Source organism: Camelus bactrianus, chromosome 15 (genome assembly GCF_048773025.1).
Source record: "Camelus bactrianus isolate YW-2024 breed Bactrian camel chromosome 15, ASM4877302v1, whole genome shotgun sequence".
Taxonomy (NCBI): Eukaryota; Metazoa; Chordata; class Mammalia; order Artiodactyla; family Camelidae; genus Camelus; species Camelus bactrianus.
This window is the reverse complement of record NC_133553.1, coordinates 28,959,290-28,981,610: the sequence shown is the minus strand read 5'-3', so window position 1 is coordinate 28,981,610 and position 22,321 is coordinate 28,959,290. Positions and strand designations below refer to the sequence as shown.

The following is a 22,321-nucleotide window of genomic DNA, read 5'->3' as shown; positions in this document are numbered from 1 at the left end:
TTCTGATATTCAGGGCTGGTAAAACGTCTAACATACAGGTTCTCGTATGTTTCCAAGGGAATGAATGAATGCAGAAGACTGTAATCTGTCTGATAAATATCTGATCAACTTTGTTAAAGATAAAGATTGTATTTTTTTAGAGAAAAACCCCACTGATGTGGTTTGAGATTCACTGCAAAACTGAGAGGGAGGTCTGGAGATTTCCGTGTATTCCCTGCCCCTACACATGCACAGCCTTCCCCGTCACCAACATCCCCTGCCAGAGGGGGTCATTATCACCCAAAGTCCATGGTTGACATTAGGGTTCACCCTTGGTGTTGTACATTCTATAGATTTGGACCAACAGATAATGATATGCACCCACTATTATAGTATCAGACAGAATTTCACTGCCCTAAAAATCCTCTATCAGACTTTTGACCCTCTGTATATGTGCATATATAAATACTCTGTCCATTATAATAATAGATACTATTTTTAAATATAGGATTACACCATAATATTGATTTAAAACCTGTTTTGTCTCAGAAAAATGTAATGAGGATTAGAAGTTTGAAACACCTCCTTCTCAACAATTTGGGTTTGACCCTTTAAGTCTGTTATTCAGACAAGATCATGAGGCTGAAGTAAGGAAGAAGGACACCACGTGACAAAGGACAGAGTCCCCCTGAGGCTGGGCAGGAGAGGAGGCAGAGAAAGGCAATGGGTGAGACAGAACATCCTTCAGCTGCCCGGTGCTCCCTTCCCTTTGTTCTCCGCAAAAGCTGTGCCCGCCCTCTCAGTCATAACTTCCTTTTCCAGAGTTCCTTACTCCTTGAGGGAGGTCACTTACTGAAAAAAAGATGCCTGCTAGTAAGATGTATCCCTATCTATCTATCTGTCTCTGTCGCTATCTACATATCTTTATCTCTATCTATGTATTTTTTGGTTCGTTGAGCCTTGCCAGCGTTCCCTGGACCCCTAGCAAATCAGCGGGTGTCTCCTGCGTCTCTCAGAGCCTTCCTGCACATGGGCTCAGAAGAGTCTTCCGTAACTCTAAGCCTCTGATTGTCCACAGCACTTCCTCTGTCTGTCTTATCTGTGCTGACAGCTACTCCTTTGTCTCCGCGGGTCAGACTCTTAAGTTTCCATGCCTGCTGGGCTGCACTCGAAGGACCCCCTACTTCCTCACTAGTCCTCTGGTTTCCTCACATCCTATTGGCTTGGTCCAGACTGGCTCAGTGGCCCACGGCAATGGCTGGGGGAGAAGGTGGGGCAGTGCCATCCCAGCGGACCCAGCACCGGCCCACCAAGCAGGGGTCACCCCGACCTGCCGGCGAGTCTGCAGAAGCAGTGCGCCGAGATCTCCTCCTTCCAGCGTGATAAGACTCCGGGGGTGTCCGACACCAGCTCCAGCTCGGCTGGTTAGGAAGGTGCTTTGTATTGCTGTTTCCCGGAGGGTGCAGCTTTGCACACCTTTGCTCATCACCCAGGACCTATTCCTCACCATGGAGCTGGCTGTTTACGAAGACGAGCCATTTGTTCCTAAAAATCAGGGCTGCTGAAGGCTCTGCTTTTAAAGTTCTCCTGTCAAATCTTTATTCTTTCTCCGTCTCAGGTGATGTGCCTGAGGGCTCTGCTGTTCACCCACTAGAGTCACATCTCCTTCTTGCCTGGCCTATGTCTGTGGCACAGAGCTGTGAGGTAAAGCTGGCTTGTTGGCTGACAGGCTGCATCAAGGGGCCTAAATTTACAAAGAGAAACTCAGTGGGGCAGACTTCAAGTTTCCCAGCCAGGCCTTCTCTCCACAAAGGACTGCACGGATACCTGCGCACAGATGCCCACACTCAGAATGCTAAGGACATGCTCAAGACCCAAGGTGCATCATGCCCTTTTTTTGCCTAAAATGCACCAGTGTCTTCTTCCTGCACTCAGAATGAACTCTGCTCCTTTCACGGCCAACTGGACCTGTTGACCCTTCGCCGTCTCCGGGTCCTGCCACCTGGCCTGCCTTCAGCTGCCTTCACGTCTCAGCCCTTTCCTGCTGCTGACTTCAGGGCTGACTCCTGCCTGGCCAGCTTCCTTGGCCTCCTTCTCAGACGTCGGGAATTCACCTCTTTGGAGGGGCCATCCCTGGCCACCACATCCGACTTAGCTTTCCCTCTCCCCTCCTCGTATTACCTATTCTTTTTCTTCATAGCATGTATTTCAATTTTCTTATTTTTTGGTCTCTTTACTTATTTCTTATCTGTCTCTCCAAGTAGCCTCCATGAGAGCCTGGACACTTTTGACAATTCTCCTTACCACCACATCCCCAGCACTGGCAGGATGCAGGCCATGTCACACGAGCCCCATAAGTACTTACTGATGGTGGTTAAGCAGGACACGTAAGACTGTCTTGACTCCAGGAGACTTTAAATGCAACTTGAGTAAGACATTAGACTGGTCACTGCCTGACGGATACTTGCTCAGAACCAGGGAGAGCATCACCCCGTTCTGCTTACACAGATGTGGTAGTTCTGGAGCTCTGGGCACAGTTCTGGGTTCTCAGCATGAGAAGTATGTTAACAAAATGGTGGGTGCCTCGAGGAAACTGGGACTCGAAACCATGAGCTTTGACAGAAAGAAACTCAAAGCCTTTCACTTAGAAAGGGGAAGGCTTAGGGGATACCTATGTGCTAGCCACTGATAACTGAGTCATTACCATACTGTGAGAGAAGACTCATTTTGTGTGCTTAGAGTGGGTTGCCATTACTGGAGCTGTTACTAAAAACTTCCCTTGGTGAAGATGTGGGACTAGATGGCTTTTAAAATTGCCTTCAGTTCCACATTCAAAATTGTCCTTGTTGAGCTGCTCCAACAAGCATAGGACAGGTAAAAGGGGCAGGCACTTGTTTTATAGGACTTGTGGCCTTGCTGAAAAGCAGTTCTCTCTGGCCCTGTAAGTCTGTCTGTGTGTGTGCGTGTGTGTGTGTGTTTGTGGTAGATAGAATTGTTGTTGAGCAAACAGTCACTCAGTATCCCCTCTCTCTTCCTTCTCAGGATGGTGCGTGTTTATTTGCTTCATCCACTTCGGGCATGGCTGTGTAACCAGTGCTCAATGGCAAAAGTGTGCCTGGGCCTTGAATGTTTAGGTTTGCCCTCTGGTGCTCCTGCCTCCATCATGAGGTATGTATACCCTGGGTGAATCCCAGTTCCATGATGGAGAGACACATGGAGCAGATCTACCCAAGCCCAGCTGAGTCCAGCCAACCTGTGGACCCATGAATGAAGAGAAAGAAATGTCTGTTGTAAGCCACTGAGAGTTGTGGATTATTTGTTACAAAGCACCATCCCAGCAGAGCCTGACTAATGAGTGTTCATGGTTTTCTTTACATGGAACTGCTCCAATACTCAGATCTGATATGCGTGCTCTAATGCATATCATTGAGGAATTTGGATTTAGTAAGCGATTCTTTCCCCCCCTCCAGACTCCTTTCCATGGTCTCTTCCTGGAGTGTGCATCTCCTATATTTATAGGACAGTTAACTACATTGAAAAACTCTGCCTTCTCCCCAGCAAGCCCCTCTGCAGACTCTCAGACCTGCCTGTGTCTGATAAGGGCTGTTCTTGTCGTGGGAGGACCTCAGCTTTATGGGGAGGACGATGAGGCTGGAGCTCAAAGAGAAGGGGGATCCTCTGAGGCTGCAGCAGCAGGAGCAGAAGGCACAGCCGCAGGGCCCTCTGGAAGGAACAGAGAAGAGAGGCGGCTGAATGCTCGCGCTGCACGAGGACGTCGCAGACCCGAACCGGGATGTTCTCTGTGATGTCAGGTGAGCTGTTCCTTAAGCGCCTCTACCTCCAACCTACCCCGCACAGACACGCTGGAAAGTGGCTTTCAACGTGCCTTTGACTCTTCTCTCTCTTACATCACCCTGTGAAATGAAATCTCAAACACTTTAGTGGGGTTTGATGCAGAGAACAGTAAGCAGGTAGTGGTTCAAGCAGAAATAGAACAGGAGTCAAAAGCCCTGGAGAAAAGCATGAATGGGCTTGGAGAGGACAAATAAAATAGCGGAGACATTTATACGGGTCTCCCCTACCTCTCAGAACAAAACAATTATGAGATAAGAGAGGCACGGATGGTAGGGAATTCTTTCCTTTTTCACATTGCAAGCTAGAGAGATCCAATAGCCTGTTTATGAAGAACAATAAAGAAGATACATGAACTCATGAACTCAGTAAAGAGGTTGTTACACATATATTGGGTGGTTTTGAAAGTCCAGGGTTTTCTCCCCACTTTTGGATAATATTGTCAGCTAAGTATTAAACAATTTTTTTTCTTTTTCTTTCTTTCTTCTTCCTTTTTTTTTTTCAAAAAGCAATAACTGGCACCAACAGTTTGTTACAATTGGCAGAAAGAGTTATCACTTTTATTTAGGATTTGGAAATGCAATCAAAGAGGGGCAGATTGGAGCTTGAATTAAATGAAGCTTAAACAAGCAAAAGAAAAATCTCCGCTGGTCTTTTAAACAAACAAACACAAAAATTACAGCTCCTTGTTGTTAATTTGAAGCTATAAAAAATTTGACACTCACATTTGATAAAATGGTGCCAAGCAGAATGGTTGCTACTTTTTTTGTGTGTTGAGTACTGAATGTTCCAATCATTTTAAAAAATAAAAACCTATTGTTTTTGGAAACTCTCTGATGGGACCTGACTAGCTTATAGGCTGGAAGTTGCAGTGAAGGTTTTTTTTTTTTCTGTTGGCTTTAGAGAAAATTATTCTTCCACGGATAACTTAAATAGACAGAAAAGCTGGGAGGATCAGGTTTGTTTTGTTATCTATTTTCACATTTGTTGTGTTTTGTGATTCCTGAATACCAAACTGCCCCGTGAAGGTGTGGAAACATTCCTACGTGACTTGCTCTTTGTTATTATTTCAATTTTGTTTAACTCATTCTGATACAGAAAGTCTCCATGTTATCTGGTAACTTGCCTTATCTAGATCACAGCTCTAAGAATCAGAATAGAAGCAAAAAATGTTCCCCTGAGAAGATAAAAGAGATGTCACAAAATGTTTGCTCTATATCTCCAGCATTTTACCTCCAGGTCTGTGAATCCATTCAAGGTTCTTAAATTCCAACTAGAGCAGCATTCTTGTTTTAAAACCCAGAGTGAATTAGAAATGAGGAGAGGTTCATCTGTGGGCAGGGATAGCGACCACCAGCAGTGACAGCAGGCAGTCTGGTAATAAGAGACAGGAAAACTACAAAACAGACACAAAATGAAAGAACTCAACAGCTTGGTTCTACTTAGTAAAGGATAAATACTTTCTTGAGTGTGAGGTTTAATTTTATGTCAATTTGATGGCCATGGGATGCTTAGATACTGGGTCAAACATTATTCTGGGTGTGTTCTGGGTGTGTGAGAGTGTTTTGGATGAGATTAACATTCCAGTCAATAGACTGAGTAAAGCAGATTGCCCTCCCCAATGTTGGTGGGACTCATCCAATCAGTTGATGGCTTCCATAGAACAAAAGGCTGACCTTACTGTGAATAAGAAGCAACTCTTTTGACTGACTTGACCTGGGATGTTGGCCTTCTCCCGCCTTTGGACTCAGACTCAGACTGGAACTTTACCATTGGCTCTCCTGGGTCTCCAGCTTCTAACTCTATAGCTCTTGGGACTTCTCTGCCTCCATAACTTGATTAAGAAATTCCTTATAATCCCTATCTGTCTGTCTGTCTGCTTATCTATCTATCTATCTATCTATCTATCTATCTATCTATCTATCTATCTACCTATCTACCTATCTACCTACCTACCTACCTCATCCTAGGTTCTGTTTCTCTGGAGAAACCAGACTAATAGACCAAGCAGACTTTGGTCTTTGGGCTCCATCTGATTGGATTGACAGCACTCATCTGTGTCATGAAGAGAAGGTACAGGGCTTCTACTCCAGTCTCAGATCATCTGTCCCCTCCCCTGGACTCTGCCCAGCACTGGTACCTGTGTCTGTTCTGCCTGCTCAGGGCTGTGCCTAACTGGCTGTTTCTAATTTTGAGCATCGCTTCAGCTTCTAGAATATGGGCTCTGAGGGACGGTAAGTGACTGGTCCTCTGCTGTCTGCCTGTGCCCACACACACATAGTGACCTATCTCCTATAAACCGTTGTTAGATAAATGACTGTTCTCTGCACCCTTTCACAATGGCATTGAGTAGAAATAGTTGAAGACTTTTTTTTTTTCACTAGCTGGAATTTCCTAAAAAGTGTTAATGTTTAGAGAGAAAACTCTCATGCTTTGTAAACACCCTTACCTTGTCCCTCAGCACCTCCTTCTTCAGCCCTCCCCTCTGCCATTGCCCGTGAGTGTGGGATGTGCACACGGGCACGGCCAGGTGTCGTGAGAGATGTGTTGCAAGGGAACAGTGCAAATCAGATCTTATTTCCTCACTGAAACACTGCTGCAACACGGGCGTATTCCTGATTCACAACTTTTCATACAAACATGTGATATTTAAATCCTGAAGTAGATGTTGGCCTGGAATCAGAGCTGTGGTTGAATCCTGCTTCTTGCAGCCAATAGCCTTGTAACCGTGGGCAGGTCCCTGATCCTCTGTAGGTCTCAGTTTCCTCATCTACTAAGTAGGGAAAAATGCCCACTTCACAGGGCTGTCGTGAGGATTAAACTCAATAATGTATGCAAAGTACTGTGTGTATTACCTGGTGCATAATAAGTGCTCAATAAATTTTAATACCCTTTCTCCCTTCTCCTCTTGCCAGTTCAATCAAGGATTATGATAGATGTGTTTCCTGTTCAGTGTAAAGCTTTTTAAAGGGCATATAAATCAGTTAAATAGGCCAATGCAGCAATTGATCACATAACATTTGTTTAAGAGATCCTGGGGAGAGGGGCAGAAGATTAGGGGCTTGTGGAAACCTCTGGAGAGCTCCTCGGAGGGGGCTCTTCAGACGGGGAATCCTGTGATGTGGTATGTGCCCGCTCTGCTTTAAAAATTCTGTGAGAAAGGGCAGGGCGTTGTGATGGGTTGTGACTTACGTCTGGGAACTTACACTTCAGGAGAGTGACCCTGAGTGGTCCTGGCTGCCAGGTGGGCCCCCACAGGAAAAGGCAAAATGGTCTGAGGAGTCACTGAAATGGCCATCTGACCTGCCTTCTGAATGCAAGGTTCGTGAACTAATCTCCTCAATGAGGGCCGCAGATAAGCCAGATGACTCAACTCTAGGTTTCTCACACTTGCCTGCTGTGAAGAGGAAGGCACGTTGGCAGGCCCCTTCCCCACTCTGGCTGCTTCAGTGAGCGAACCCGGAGGGCAGGATCCTCCAGGCTGTGTTTGGGTGACTCTGGGGACACCGGTACTGGGGGGGTGGGGGTGCCACGTGTCACAGAGAGAGGAAGGCGTTTGAGAGCTGTAAGGGGTGCTCATTCAGGGGCCACAGAATGGCCTCAAATGAGATTCAGATTTAAAGCAATTCTAAAAACATCCCCAGAGCATCATCTTCCCTGGGGGAGCACAGAGGGGATTCTGTTTGTCCACGCATGGTTCTTTTCTTCTCTGGTCCCTGGACCCTGGAGGACCCATGTTTTAGAGTGGAATTTAGAGGATGCGTTCTTCAGAATGAGCCTCTCTAGCGTGACTTTGTCTCAGCCACCCCTCAGGATCAGGCTCAAGGACTTCCCCTCCCTGCAGCGTCCCTGCCTGCTCCATCCTGTGCTCTCCCCAGGGACGAGGCGGGAGCTGTCTTGGAAGGGGTAGGACTCTATCTCTCTGCAGTTTGTGAGTGTTGCAAGATGATTCTCTGGGGGTTTCTGGCATTTCTGCAAGTCTTGTGAGCAGAGGCACTGACGGCCTTTGTTCTAGACTCTGTCTTCTGGGATATGTGTACAGCAAACAGCCTTGGAAGATACAGATAGTGTCTCCCTCCGGGGTAAGGAGCAGATAGCAGGTATTGTTACTGCCCAGTATAGTAAAGAGAATGACTCCCTCCAGGACAAAAGCCAGGTGGGTTTATGCCCATGTTGAAAGGTTTGGGTTTTCTAAGCTTGGATTCCGTCAGCTGTCAAGCAGACCTACTGTGTGTGCAGCATCTGCCTGGGCCCCTCCACATGGTCCCTGTGGGACTCGAGTGGACAAGATTGTCCCCATGGGACTTGGGTGGACAAGAGGCACCAGTGCAAATGCAGGGCTCATGCTGCCTGCTGGGCGGTGAGGAATAAAGAGCTTTATTTCATGTCTTCTACCCTTATCTGTAGAACGAAGGCTGACTTGTTAGCTGGCAAGAGGATGAAATCTGCGACCTTCCACAGCTCTTGACAGTGAACTCCTCACAGAGGGAGACTAGTGACTGTCCAGGGCTGGGGGCAAGGCTGTGCCCACTGGCAGGAGGCCACTGTCATGCCTAATAATGACCTGGGCAGCATCTTTCCCTCACTGAGCCCTCTCCCAGTCTCTCTCTGTCTCTGTGTCTCCTGGCCTCCCCTGCACCTCCTCCTGTTAGGATTTCCTGCATCTCTGGGCCTTGTGAGATGACTGGGTGTTTTATCTCTCCCCACTTTCCCCAGGGATGGATCTCTGGGCTCCAGCAAGCTCCAACGTCCTCTGCTCTACAAGGAGCAGTTTGTGTCAAGCCTTCTGCACCTGACGCCTGTCCCCGCCCACCCTGTGGCTTCCCTCTCTTTTCCCATGGAGGTGTGGCCTGGCGCTTCTCTTCGTTGTAATCCAGGCTTTGATGGCCCACTTTCCAGCATGCCTGACTACACCTCTTGTTTGGTAATTTTCCCACCCTCAGGGAGAGAAGGATGTTCCGGGGATGCCAGCACTGAGGGCAGACTTGCTAGAGAACCCTATCAAGTGTGAGGCATGTCCACAGCACTCCTGGGGCTCTTCATGGCCTGCCTAGATTGCAGAAACACGAGTGCCTGCCTTACGGTGTCGGCCAGGCCTGGGCCTGCTTGTTTTGTGTGTCCCCCCGACCCAGCTCTAACCCTTCACCAGCCGGGATCTATCATGGTGCCTGGCTCCCATTGGGGATGCAGAGAGACACAGATGAACAAAAAATGGGACCAGATCCAAAGCCGTCTGCAGCAGGCAGCTGGCACTGTCCCTCACTATTTCTTCTCTGTGTGTACTCACTTCTTGATCTTTCTATGTCATGTGATAGTCCCTTTCTCAATCTGCCCTCCTGTTGAAAAATACTATTCCTATAATCATGACCAAGCGAAAAACCAGCTAGCCTTGACTGAGGCTGCTCAGCCATGGACCTGGTTGTGGTCATGCTGGAGAGAGCTGGGGGCTCACCTCTGAGGGGAGCAAGGGAGGAAGTGCCCCCGCGGTGACACAGTGTGGGGCACAGGAGAGGGATGCTCTCCAAGCCCTCAGCATGTGTCTGTAGCAGACTGGAAGTCCCGGAATTTGGCCCAATGCCTGCTTCTTCAGGGCATCGAGGCTTAAGGTGGCCTCGCATGCATCCACTCCCCGCCTCAACCAGTGTCTGAGAAGATATTTTAGGTCCTCTCCTTCCCTAGATCCTTCTTTGGTCATCCCCAAAGGGCAGACAGTTGCATTTGCTCATTTTTTTCCCACAAAGAGGCATGCACTTCACCTGTTCTAGGTGATAAAAGGCTCTTCCTCTTTAGGGACAAATGGAATAGATTAAGGAATGTGAAGAATCCTGGAGGCTTTCAGCCTAGACTATTCTTGTTCCCCTCTTAAGTATTCATTCATTTATCTGTTTATCTGTCCATCCATCCATCCATGAATCCATCCATCCATCCATCCATCTATGCATCTATCCATCCACATCCATTCATTCATTTGTCTCAGTGAGTATCACTTAATGAACCTCTACTCTGTGCTGGACTCTGTGCCAGGCCTTGTGCTGCATGAACAGAGGCAAACAGAACAGGCATGTCTTCATTCTTGGGGAACTTGCAAGCTAATGAGGGAGACAAATGAGCCATAAATACCAACTGTCCTCATGCTTTGCAGGAAAAGCTCAGGGTGTTTTGAAAGCAAATCATAGAAGGGCTATCGTAAGTTGGGTGGCCAGAGGTAACGTGCTGTGGAAGTGACATTCCTGCAGAGGTCTAAAGAGTGAGTAGAATTAGCTGGGTGATGAGAGGGGGAGAAAGCACCCTGGGCAGAATTTAGCATGCTGGGCCCTGTGATGCCGGGATACAGTCAGAGCAGCATAGTGAGTGGAGGAAGACACAAAACAAAAATGAAAATGTCAAACCAACTAACCAAATAGACAAAGCATTCCTTAGTCTCAAGAGGACCTGAGAAATGGGCTGATCTGGGTCCTCCTGTTTGATAGACACACTGAGTTTCTTGTTCCCTGTCTGGCTCCAAGCAGCAGCTCCCCTGGGGTGAGACCATGGGGGGGCACCAGGGCTGTGAGGCTGGATGATGGGAGATCACAGATCAATTGCCAGGCCGCTGGTGACTCTGGGCTTCTCATCCAGCCTCACAGACCTCTTACCTATAACATAATTTTTGCAAATGCTTTGCCAAGATGGACTCCCTGGACTTAGTCACCCCTGGCTGAGTCTTCGACTGAGATGCAGCCACCATGAAATTGAGTCTGAATCCCGGCTGCACGGTTCAGAGGCCAGGACCCCTACCACCGAGGGCAGAGGACAGGGGCACCTGTTGTGAAGACTGGTGGCCATGGTGGTATCAGCAGCTTTTTGTGCTGCGGTCGGGAGAAGCCCATCTAACATTTTCTAACATTTGCCCGATTGAATGAGTGGTTGTGGGTGCCACGAGAATGCTCATCTGTCAGTTTTGACAATGTAACAGAGTGCACATTATTTATGCTAAAAATAGTCTGTACAAAAGACGAGGCTCCAGTGGCAGCGCCAATGAAGTCTTAAGCTTCCGCCAGATCCCCTTTCCTCAGAGGTGATTGACAAAGTAATTTTCTGTTGGGCTTTCCTAAGCCAGAGCACATCATCCACACCAGCAGCCTTTGTGGCCCCACGGCATCACTCAGGCTCCTCGAGTCCAGAAACAGGGGTGGCTCTGTAGAGTCCACTGCCTACTCTCTCCATCAGGACCATGGTCATAATAGCTGCTGTTTACTGAGGGCTTACTCTGTGCCAGCCCTGTGCTGAGTGCTTTACCAGGATGATCTTGTGGTTTTCACATCAGTCCTAAGCAGAGGTGACACTAACACCAGAGGAGACTGAGGCTTCTTGAGGACTCACAGGGAAATTAGTCACTCCTCCTGACCACATCTAGGGGAAGGGAGTAGGGAGGTCTGATTCTGTGAACTGTGGGCTGGATGGTGATTTTTTTTTTTTCCCCATGGTCTCAGTGTTGGGAGTGAGAGGAGGTGGGGAGGATGGTTTCCAGGGGGAGAGAGGCAAACTGAAGGGTTCCAAATGGCTCTTGCATGTTTTTTGAAAGGCTGTTGAAGGCACTTGCTTTTAAATTGGGCCACATCTCTCCCACATCCCTGCCATGTTTTAGATGCAGAAAGTGGAATAGAGAAGCTTTGGTTTCATTTTTGTGAGAGAAGACCAGCTCAGGCAGGCTGCCTCAGCCCTGAAACTCCAAAGAGTGCAGAGCAGCACACAGTAGGTGCTTATTTGTTTGTGGAATTAATTTGAGTCACTTCTTAGGGAACGCATGTCTGCCCCTGTTTCCGAGGACAGCCAGGCTCTCCCATGGTCTCGGTCGTGCCATGTTCATGATCTCTCATGTGATGCTTGTGACCGGGATCAGCAGGGGCGGGGAGTGGATTCTGTCTTCAGAAGGGACCTGCGCCATTTACTCAGAGGCTGTGACTGCAGGGAGGCCAGGGTGTGAGGCTGGGTTACATTGGCTAAAGATTCTCTGGTGCTCTGAGCATCTGCAGCCCAGGGTCTCAAGAGACCCACAGTATTTTTTAATGGTGTTTTTGGACAAAAAGAGTGGAAGACGGGCCCCATTGCTGGCAGTGGGAAAAGTCCAGTTTTCATTTTCCCCCTTCTCCAGGAGTGAGCTTGTTTGAGAGAGTAGGAGGGCCAGGCTGGCTTCCTTCAGAGGCCAGATCTCCTGCCTTCGCCCTGCATTTGTCTGCCGGCCACAGACCGTGGCCTGATTGGAACTGACTTCCCCCCAGGCGCTCAGCAGAGGCCTATTAGCCTGACAGTCTGTAATGTGCTGGGAGAGGCCCTGGGTTAGCGCTGCTCCCAGGTGAGCCTCTCTCTGTCCCTCGAGGGCTGAATCACAGATGCTCCCTGACACCTGCATGCGCCTGGGCCTGTGCCAGACTGAGCTGGGGTGGGGGGTGCTCCTGGAGCACCGACCTGAGGCAGATTACTGCCCAGGATGACTTGGGAGTCCAGAGAGGAAGCCTGCCCACCTGTCATCAGACCCCAGGGCAAGGTGGGGATGGGCAGGAGGTCAGAAGACCTGCATTCTCATCCTGGACCTCAAGAGCAAGCCTTTCTGGGACTCAGCGTCCCATCTGTAAAACAACAGGATTGGAGCCTAAGATTTCTAAGAGTTCTTCTGCCTTTGATATTCTAGTTCCTTCTGATCCCTCAGCCCCTCTTCTGCCCCTGCTCCCAGGCCTGGCATGGAACTGATCACACAGTTGGTGCTTGATAAATGCTCACTGGCCAGCATTATGCACCATAGCCCAGATCTTTGAGCACAAATGGTCCCTCAGCCTTCCTTTCGCCTCCCAGAGGTCCAGGGCCCCACCACCCACCCTGCTGGAGAACTCGCCGAGCCAGTTTATGGGGCTCTCAATCACTCACTCACTTAAAGGATGCCTGCTGTGTGCATGGCCCTGGGCTGGCTGGGCTGTGGATGCAGAGGGAACTGAGGCAGCATCCCCCCGGGTGTCATCCCTGGCTGGCCTGGGGGGGGGGGGAGGCCCAGCCCCTGGTTCTGTGGGCCCACTTGTCATAGGGTAGCGTCACCCTTAGTTCAGGGGACATTATATCCTGGGGCATCCTGACAGTGCGCTCATATTCCAGAGCTCACATTCAAGGTCTTCGCTAGGGCTTCAGCCAAGAAGAGAGAATCGCAGCCTTGTGACTCAAAGCAGCTTCGGCATCACCAGATGCTGACATGCAGGATCGCCACCCCATCCCAGGCCTCCGGAATCAGACCGTGCATTTTAACGAGGCCTCCAGCTGATATGGATCCACAGTAAATCTGGGGGAGCCCTGGCATGGACCAGTCTCCCCAGGTGCGGGGCTCAGGGCTTCCATTGCCTCTCCATAGCCCGTGGCCATGATTAACCTGTTAGGTGATACACCTGTTCTTGCCGAAGCCCGCAGGGGAAGAGTCTCCAGCTCTTCCGAGAGTCCCAGGGCTGAGTGTTGACTCCTCAGTGAGAGTCTTTTCTGAGAACGGCTCACACAGGACCACCCTCCTCTTTGGATCCTCACACTCACTTATTTGCAGAAAGGCTTCCAAAATTTCAAATGGAACAAATTAAAAGCTCTCTTAGACTATGCCTGAAGAAATGCAGCTCAGCTGTTTTCTTGTAAACACACACATATATGCGGAGAGAGGGAGGGGGAGAGAGAGAGAGAGAAATAAGTAGGAAAATCTTTAAAAGAGACATTGCCTATATAATGGCTTCTTAACCAGGTCTGAGGGTCTGTGATTGGAGCTTCCAGTGGAGTCTCTGAACCCCTGAATTAATATATGGAATATGTGTTTCTGTGCATTTTCCCGGTGAGAGAGAGGGTCCATGCTTTTCCAGTTTCTCAAAGGAGTCTATGACCTAAAAAAGTCAAAGAACCCTTGGTCTTGGTCCAAGTCTGTTTCTTGGGATTTATTGAACTCCTTGCTGTTTGGAGACAAATCAGGGACTAACTGAAGGGTTTTTTATGAAAACAACTTCAGGGCTGCGGTGAGGCATGCCTTTCCTTTCCTCTCTCTGCTCCTCCAAATTTCTCTTTGTTCTTCCTATTATCTCTATCAAGGGCTATTTTCAGGGCTGATTGGAAACGGAGAGTGGGTCTGGCGGCACAGCGACAGGAGAGCATGTTTGCCGGAAAAAGCACGGGCTCTCGTTGAGAGCAGAGGCAATTAGCCCTCAGAATTGGCCCATATTCCTTCCTTTCCTTTCCTTCTTTTTTTTTTTTTTTAAACAAGTGAAACCAGTGAAGCCATTTCTAGAAAATGGCAAAGAGCAGATTCAGGCCTGCAATTTCCTTGCCTCTGCCCAGATGGATGTTCTGGGACAGGCGCCATGTCACCGTGCTCTGGACTGAACACGGTGTTCTGGTCTCAGGGTCTGATTCTCTATTCATCCCTAAGGGTTTTGCTGTACCATGGGTGGGGGGCGCCTCATGGATAAGTCTGTTCCCTGTGGCTGTGAGGCCGGCCCCACTGGGTAGAAGTGAGTTCACCCCTCTCAAAACTGTTTGTCCCCAGCCACCTGCACCTTTAACCCATGTGGCTGCAGGATGACCACCTGTGACATTTATACTGCAGCCAGAAGCACTTCCAAGAACCCTCAGCCTGGCTCTTGCTTCTAGTTTCTGACCCATGCGGTGGCCTGACCTCTTATTTCTGGATACAAGTGGCCAGCTGCTCGCTTGTGAAGACAGAAATTGAGATTTCTACCTTTGTGCCATAACTCTTCTGAGAATGTGGCACTCAGCTCTCCCCACATTTCCTACCTCTTCAAATCTTCCTGACCACTTCTAATAATCGGTAACCCATCCCAGACCCTTGCTGGGCCTTGCTCATTGCAAGGGGAGATTTGGCCAACACAGGGCCTTTGCTTCAGCCAATCAGCTTTACTTACTAGCCCCAGACACACCTGTGATCCCTACCGCTGCATCCTGGCTGACACGTTTACCACCTTTCTGACCTTTCTACTTAAATTCTAGCCCTTCCAAATCCCACTTCTCTAACATAGCATCTCCCATCGGAATGTATTTATTCCAACCTCCTTTCAGGCCCAGATTCTTCCTTCACTTGCCAGGGGACCCTCTGGCCTGTGAACCTCTCGTGGACATGGGACTCATTTACTCGACACAGCCTACCCATCACCGGCCTTTAGCAATGTCTTCTTTACGCTGTGCTGAGCTCTGCCTTGGAGTCTTCTCTCTACCGGCAGGTGTCCTCTGGGATTGCACTGTGGGTAGCAGCACTGGTTTTGGAGTCAACAGAGTGGAGTGTAAATTTCATCTCTCTCATTTACTGGCTTTGTGACCTCAGGAAAATCACTTAACCTCTCTAAGCATGAGTTTTCTCATTGTGAACTGGGGCTAATAATCATACCTATTTCGGTAAGTTGTGAAGAGTAAAGATCTTTGCGGCACAGAGTGGGCGTGGATTCTGAGAATAGGTGCTCTTGTTATAATGTTACTTTCTGCCTCCCTTAAACAGTCTCATTTGCCCTTAAATTGCTCTTACTTCATCTCATTTTTTAGGTATGTGTCTGGTTGACTTAACTAGACTGAGCTCTCAGATGGCAGGGTAATATCTTCATCTCTATCTCCAGCCCACTGTTCTCGGTGGGGCTGGGTGCACCATACGTGCTCATCAGTGGGTGGTTGATTGAGTCAAACCAACAAGCAAACACCTGCTCCATGTGTATTTATATTAAAGAAAACCTGCAGGTAGTTCAGATTCAACCTTGATTATCCAAGCTTGGTGGGTTTGCACCAAACGGGACAGTGATTATTCTCCAAACCGCCTCTTCTCTCTCCACATGGCCCTGAAAAGGCACACAAGTGGGACTCAGTCCCCTGAAGGAGGTGGGGGAACACTCCCAGTGCTGTTTCCAAGAGTGTTGCATTCAGAGCTGTGGCATCCGTCCACAAGTCAGCCTGGCACTGCCAGTCTGAGAGCCGGGGGAGGACTTCGGGATGGAGCAGGTCCCTCCCTGGAATGGGGATGGGAGGTACCGGGAGCCGTGTGGAGGTAATGCCGGGGGCGAGGTCACTGTCACTGCTCTCGGCAGCATCACCAGGCTGTTCAGGCTCTCGCTGGAAGGAGGTGCAAGGGACCAAGGGCCCACGGCCGGACCAGTTCCAGTGGTTAGAGCGCCTGCGTCCTGCTCCTTTTATGGGGCACAATGCTCACCATGGAACATCTTGAAAGTGACTTCCTGGGCTGCTGAGACACACAGAAAATCATACTCCAGGGGGAAGCTGCTGGGGACCACCCCCCCCCCCCCAGGTCTCCGGCTGCTTGTTTTTCTCCAGGCCTCGGGCTGGCCCTGATGCTTGCGATTCCTGTGAGATCCGCTGACGCCGAGATTTATTAGTGTCTGTACCTCTGGGAGTGCGCTCCCCGAGGGAGAGGAGGCTGTGGTTTTACTTCCTTGTGATCAAGGCAGACTGTGGGGAAGAAGAAAGTGTGGAGATTAAGGACTGAATCCTCTAACGAAGGGAACGAAACTTTCATAGTTTATGTGCCACCCGGACCTCTTGCAGTGAGTGGGTTTGTGTTCAACGAAAACACTCTTATTTATTTATTTATCACAAAGGAAATTGGATCAGGGGAACATTAAAGGTCGGGGAGTGAAATGCAGAGAGCAGAGCTCCCAGCAAGGCACAACTTGGAGCCGGCCGTGCTCGCAAACCAAGGAGGAAAGCGACTCATTAGAAGGTGGCTCTCATTGGATTCCTGGATGTGAAGTCTCCCCTCCTTCTCCCACAGGACTGCCTAGAGGGAAAAAGGAAGCAGAACTCAAATTGGGCAGCGGTCCTGGGGAACCAGCCAAGTTCATCGGCCTCACCTGTTATGTGCCTGCTTGGGAGGGGGTCGCTCCCCTGGGCAGTGGCACTTCAGCCTGGCCTTGGTGGTGGGAGGCTCTGCCCACCAGGTAAAGGGGCACCAGCCATGAGGACTGGAACCCCAGGCAGTTCCTCTTCTTGTAGCCTGGGTATTATTTCAACCCCAGTGGCTCATCTCATGTCAACAGAAGCTTATTCAGAGGGAGTGTGTGGGGGAAGCCCTCCGCAGAGCCAGCCTGAAGTCATGGGAGATCATTCTTAAGGACTCCAAGAGGACAGATATTGCAAGAGCTCATCCTAACCTGACCAGGTGGGAAAGACCTAGAGAAAAGAGTCCCCTGGAGTCTTACCAAGGAACCTCTCACTGGGAGGAGAGGTCAGGAAAGCTGGCAAGGCATGGTAGGGGACCTGCCATTTTCTTCCCTCATCCACCCCTGAGGGGAGAACACTCCAAGGAGCTTGTGGGGAGTAGGATAAGGTGCTAGAGGGAGGGGCCCTGGGTCTCTGAGACACTGCTTAAGGAGAGCCACACGGGAGAGCAATGCTGCATGGTGGGGGGGCGGGCCATAAGAAACGAATGTTTATTGTTGAAGCCACCGGGATCTGGGGTTGTTTGTCACAACAGTTAGTGTATCCTGCCTAGTACAGTGCTTAACTCCGCTTCTGACTTTGTAAGCTTTAGCCCAGCCCGTGGACAGGACTCATTTGGTCAACAAATAGTTTTTGAGCACCAGTTGTGGGCTAAGCAGGCAGTGAGGGCAGCCTGAGGAGCCTAAGCAGACAGGCACAGAGAGCACTTCAGAGTAAAAGGGGAGGATCGTAAGGACAGGGGTGCAGCCCACCAAGCTGGCTTTGTGCACACCTGGCCCGGTTTCAGGGAAAAGACATTGACCTTGCTTTGTTGAGCTCCAGATCTGTACCTGTCAGCTGTGGTGGTAGGGGTGGGTGGTGTGACCAGCCTGGCCATCAGACTTTAGCCTTTATACAGTGTCCTTGGAAGATATCACAACCCACACCCAGCAGGTCACCCTGGCACCTGGGGCCTGGATCACCCTGAAAGCCACTCGGGAGAAATGATTGCAGCTTCCCCATGTTTTGAATGATAAATACCGTCCTTTCACCTCCTGGCTTTTACACAGGCAAAGAGAAATGTGGATAAGGAGAGAAATGACATTGTACCCTCTGTGTGCTTGGTAGGAAGCGGTGAGGACAGGCAAGGGGAGTGCTCACAGCAGTCGACCAGATGCCCCGCTCCGGGTACCATTGGCAGCAGGCCTGGGAGGTGCTGGCACATCTCCCCCTGAGCCATCCACCAGCCTCTCCCAGGGCCACCCTGCCATTGCAGCACATGCATCTTTAATTTTTTCAATTAACAACAATATAGAACAAATGGAGTAGAGTTTTAATTATTCATAATTCATTTAGGAATAAAATCTCTGTAAACTAAAGGAAAGGAAGGGTCATATTACCTGTTCTTTAAAAAAAAAAGAAAAGCAGTGAAAGAGGAGGGAAAAATCTACTTATATTGACCTAATTTTTCTAAAGCTTTCCCTTTGGTCCATGCAGTTAGAGACAAGAGAGATAAATGGGAGAAAAGCCCCTTCTCTGCTAGTGGGTCAGAGGGCTGCTTTTTACCCCCACCCTGGCCTGGTGACTGATGCATTGTGTGACCTATAGCTTATAACTGTCCCTTCCTGAGTCCACGTGACCTGTCCCTATAAAAAGGACTGAGGTGACTAGGGCCACCAGTATGGAGTGAATTTAGATCTTATATATTGACAAGTATCGACAAAGTACCTTCACGGTGTGCACGTGCAGTGGGGTCCAAGGGGACACGGCAGGACCCCTGTCCACCCAGAACTTACAGGAAAGCCTCCCAGAAACATATGTCTCTATATGTACCTATACATCTATACATATGCACACATACATACACCCCCACGCCCCGAGCAGTGTTGGGAAGGGAAACTAGGACATCGTCGGGTCTAAATTTTACAGTCTAAGAGTCTGGGTTCAGAGAAGGGTGGCCAGGACAGATGCATCAGTCAGAAAAGGCTGCTCCTGGAGTCAGCCTTGAAAGCTAGGGAGAGCTTAAATAAAAGCAGGAAGGAAGGAAGGGGATTACAGGTGAGAGATGTGCAAGGGCAAAGCACAGAGGTGGGTGGGAATGAGACTGGTCCCAGAGGGCAGAGCATCAGTCCATAATAGGGGGTGTGGCTCCACGCTGGGGTCTGGGTTCTGATTCCTCCCTCAGCGTTCCCTGCCATGGCTCTGGTTCAGACCAGCATCATCTCTTGCCTGGTCTCCATACTTCCATCATAATCCCAGCATCTTGTTGAAGCATCTATTCTCAGGAACCTCTCATTTGCTTAACCTCTTTAATGACTCCCCATAATCCTCAGAGTTGAGTCTAAGCACTTGCACAGGGCAGACCAGACCTTCTGTGTAGCAGCTCTTCCTTCTGCCTGTCGTTACTGCAGTCGCCAACCAAGCTGGACTCTCCAGCCATGACTCTCCTATTCTTTTGTCATTATACATGCTATTTCCTCTGCTTGGAGATACTTTCTCCTCTCCTCTGTTTGCCAGGAGATCTCATTTATTCTTGAAGATGCATGTTAAATGCCCTTTGTCTGTAAGGACTTTTTTTCTTCCTCTCTGTACCCCAGATCCTATTTGAATTGGATACTTGGTAAAGTCTTGCTCAACTGAACGAATCTGAGATTGGCTTAAGAGGTATGAAGAGTGTAGCTAGAGGGTAACATGAGATACTGTTGGATTAAGAGGATGACAGAATACATCAGGATTCTTGGTTATATGTGTCAGAACTTAGATCAATTGCTTAAGCAAAAGAGGGGATATAATGGTGCCTGTGCTGAACTCCCAGAGTAGGCAGAAGTTGAACCAGCCTCAGAACTCTGTCCTCCCCCCGCCCCTCCTCTCTTCACTGCTTCCTTCTATGTGAGAGCTTTGTTCTCTCAAGCTAGCAGTTCCCATGAGGTGGAACCAAGGATACAAGTAGCTCCAGCTTAGATGCTTACAACCTCACAAGCAGAGAAAAGAAAGGGATTTTCCCCACCAAGTCTGCTTAGGAAAACCTCTCAGGGAGGACCTCTGACTGGCCCAGCTCGAGGCACATGCCCATGCCTGCATCACTTACATGGCTGGGATGTGGGAAACTATGACTGCCCCGCCTGGGTCATCTGGCCACCCCTGTGATGAAAGGGAGAAGGTTATTTTGCTAGAGGATGCCTTTTTGGGTGGTATATAGTTTCCTATGGCTGCTGTAACAGATTACTACACACCTGGTGGCTTAAAACAATGGAAATTTATTCTCTCACAGTTCTGGTGGCTAGAAGTTTGAAATCAAATCACAGGGCTGAAATCAAGGTATTGGCCAAGCCTTGTTCCCTTCAAAGGCCCTACAGGAGAATCAGTTCCTTGCCCCTTCCAGCATCTGGGGGCTGTCAGCATTCCTTGGACTGTGGCTGCATCACTTTAATTGTCAAGGCCAGCATCTTCGAATCTCTCTCTGTTCCAGCTCACATCACGTCTTCCTTTGTGTGTGTTAGAGCTCCATCTGACTCTCTCATATGGACACTTGTGATGGCATTTAGGGCCCACCTGGATAATCCAGGATAATCTCCCCATATCAAGACCCTTGGCTTAATCACATTTACAAAGACTATTTTTCTATATAAGATAACACGGGTTCCAGGGAATAGGGCCTGATATCTTTGGAGGTCATTATTCAGCCCACTGTAGTCTGCTTGCTGGATCCTAAAAATTCACATCCATTCTGCATGCAAAAGACATTCACCTCATCCTAACAGCCCCAAAGACTCAACCCTTTATTGCATCAATTCAAGTCCCAAATCTCATTTAAGTGTCATCAACTCAAAAGTGCCAAATCTGATCTAAATCAGGTATGGGTGACACTCTGGATATGATACATCCCAGGGCAAAATTCTCCATCTGTGAACCTGTGAAATTAGAAAACAAGTTATCTACTATATCAAAGTACAATGGTGGGACAGGAAGGAGGTAATAGTGATAGACATTCTCATTCCAAAAAGGGAGTAAATGGAAGGAAGAAAGGAGCCACTGATCCAAAGCAGTTCAAAATCCAGCAGGATAAATTCCGTTAGGTTTTAAGACCTGGGAATTATCATTTGTGGCTCAAGGCTCAGCCCTCAGGGTCCACAGCTCTACACTCTGGACTGTGGCTCTGACCTTGGGGTCATTCTTCCTTTTTCTTGAAAGAGAGTGCATGTTTGCAGCTGTGTGGCTTTATCAGCCTGTTTCCTGCTTGTAAAATTTTGGGGAGGTCTGACAGTCTTCTTTTATTTCATCTTGTCTCTGTCCCTTTCGGTGCAATCTGGCAGAGTTTCTAAGGATATAACATTCTCAAAAACCTTGTGAGTCTCCTGTGTATGTCATCACGTCATTAAACAAGAGAGTCCTTTCACAGAGCTTTCGTAGATAATCCCACCTCTATTCCTGGTTTTGGGTGAGGTGGTTGAAGGGATCTGTGAATCATATGCCTAATCTCTTCAGTGCTAGAAAAAGCTTGTCAATTTATATCCTTGGACTTTTTTTCCAGAGAAGATGGGAACCTGGGAAGGCAAAAAGAAAAAAAAAAAAAAGCTAATATAGGCTAGATTGTAGGGCACTTGAACGCCATGACGTATGGTGATAGTTCACGTGTAGAAATATCCATAGTGTCAGAAGTGCCTGAGTTCACCAAGATTGTGTAACAGGAGGAAATCCATCAGGATAAAGCAGATGGATTCCCCCAAACCCTGCTTCTCCCAAAGGCAGCTCTGTGGAGTGCAGGGTTTAAGATTTATCAAGCACTATGTGTCAGGCACGGGACTACCTGCTTTATGGACAATATCTTCCCTAATCCTCTCTACAACCCCATCAGGGTTTGTGGCTCAGGGAAGTTAGTATGAAACTAAATCAGGCTTCAAGTCAGTGTTTCAATGGGACCAAACCCTGCTCCAGAGGAAGGTGGGGAGAGGGCTTGTAAAAGTTTCGGGAGGTCTGACTGTCTTCCTTTATTTCATCTTGTCTCTTTCCATAGGTTGGTGATAGGTAATCAAGGAGGTCTTTGAAAATTAACCTGGTGCCGCAAAGGACCATGTCCTTACTCTGGATCTTAGTGTCTGACCAGTATGTCTAGTTCTGATTTGGTTGGTGGGTAGGGGAGATGGTGGCAGGGGCAATAGAGATTGAAAATGTAGCAGAGAACAGAGAAATGCCTTGGAACCTTAAACTGTGCGGAAATGGAGTCAGGCCTGCATAGACACCCCAATATACAACTTCCCACACTGTTCCACCCCAGCTCCTCCCCTCTAGAAAACCGCTCAGAGGCTGGCCACTGCCACAGCACAGGCAGACGACATGGCAGGGACAGCAGCTGAAAGTCACGGCTGCTTAAGCCCAGACGGGAGCATAGCCTGTATAGCACAAAACGTGGGCTCCGAGGCCGAGTCACAGACCTGAGAAAGTGCCGCAGAGACAGAGTCAGGCTGGGTGCAGACTCGGGCACAGAGATGCCGGCACAGAGACCTGGTCACGGGTACCGCAAGGTGGACCCTGAGCCACGGTTGCAGGCACAGAGAGAGTCCCT

General features: G+C 48.9%; 1 protein-coding gene across 13 annotated transcripts in view; it reads left to right on the top strand.

The window, feature by feature from the left end:
* The window catches only part of LOC123614968 (uncharacterized), a 501,406-nt gene that overhangs the window by 32,197 nt on the left and 446,888 nt on the right, over positions 1 to 22,321 (top strand). For 12 of the 13 annotated variants that reach the window (XR_012499259.1, XR_012499260.1, XR_012499254.1 and 9 more), the window contains exon 2: positions 3,022 to 3,791. The exons of the other annotated variant lie outside the window; for it this stretch is intronic. Coding sequence is in view for 3 of the 12 variants with exons in the window: in XM_045511900.2 (XP_045367856.2) it covers positions 3,773 to 3,791 (19 nt within the window). In the remaining 9 variants the exon portion in view is untranslated. The remainder of the gene's footprint in view (positions 1 to 3,021; positions 3,792 to 22,321) is intronic. 13 annotated transcript variants of the gene reach the window in all.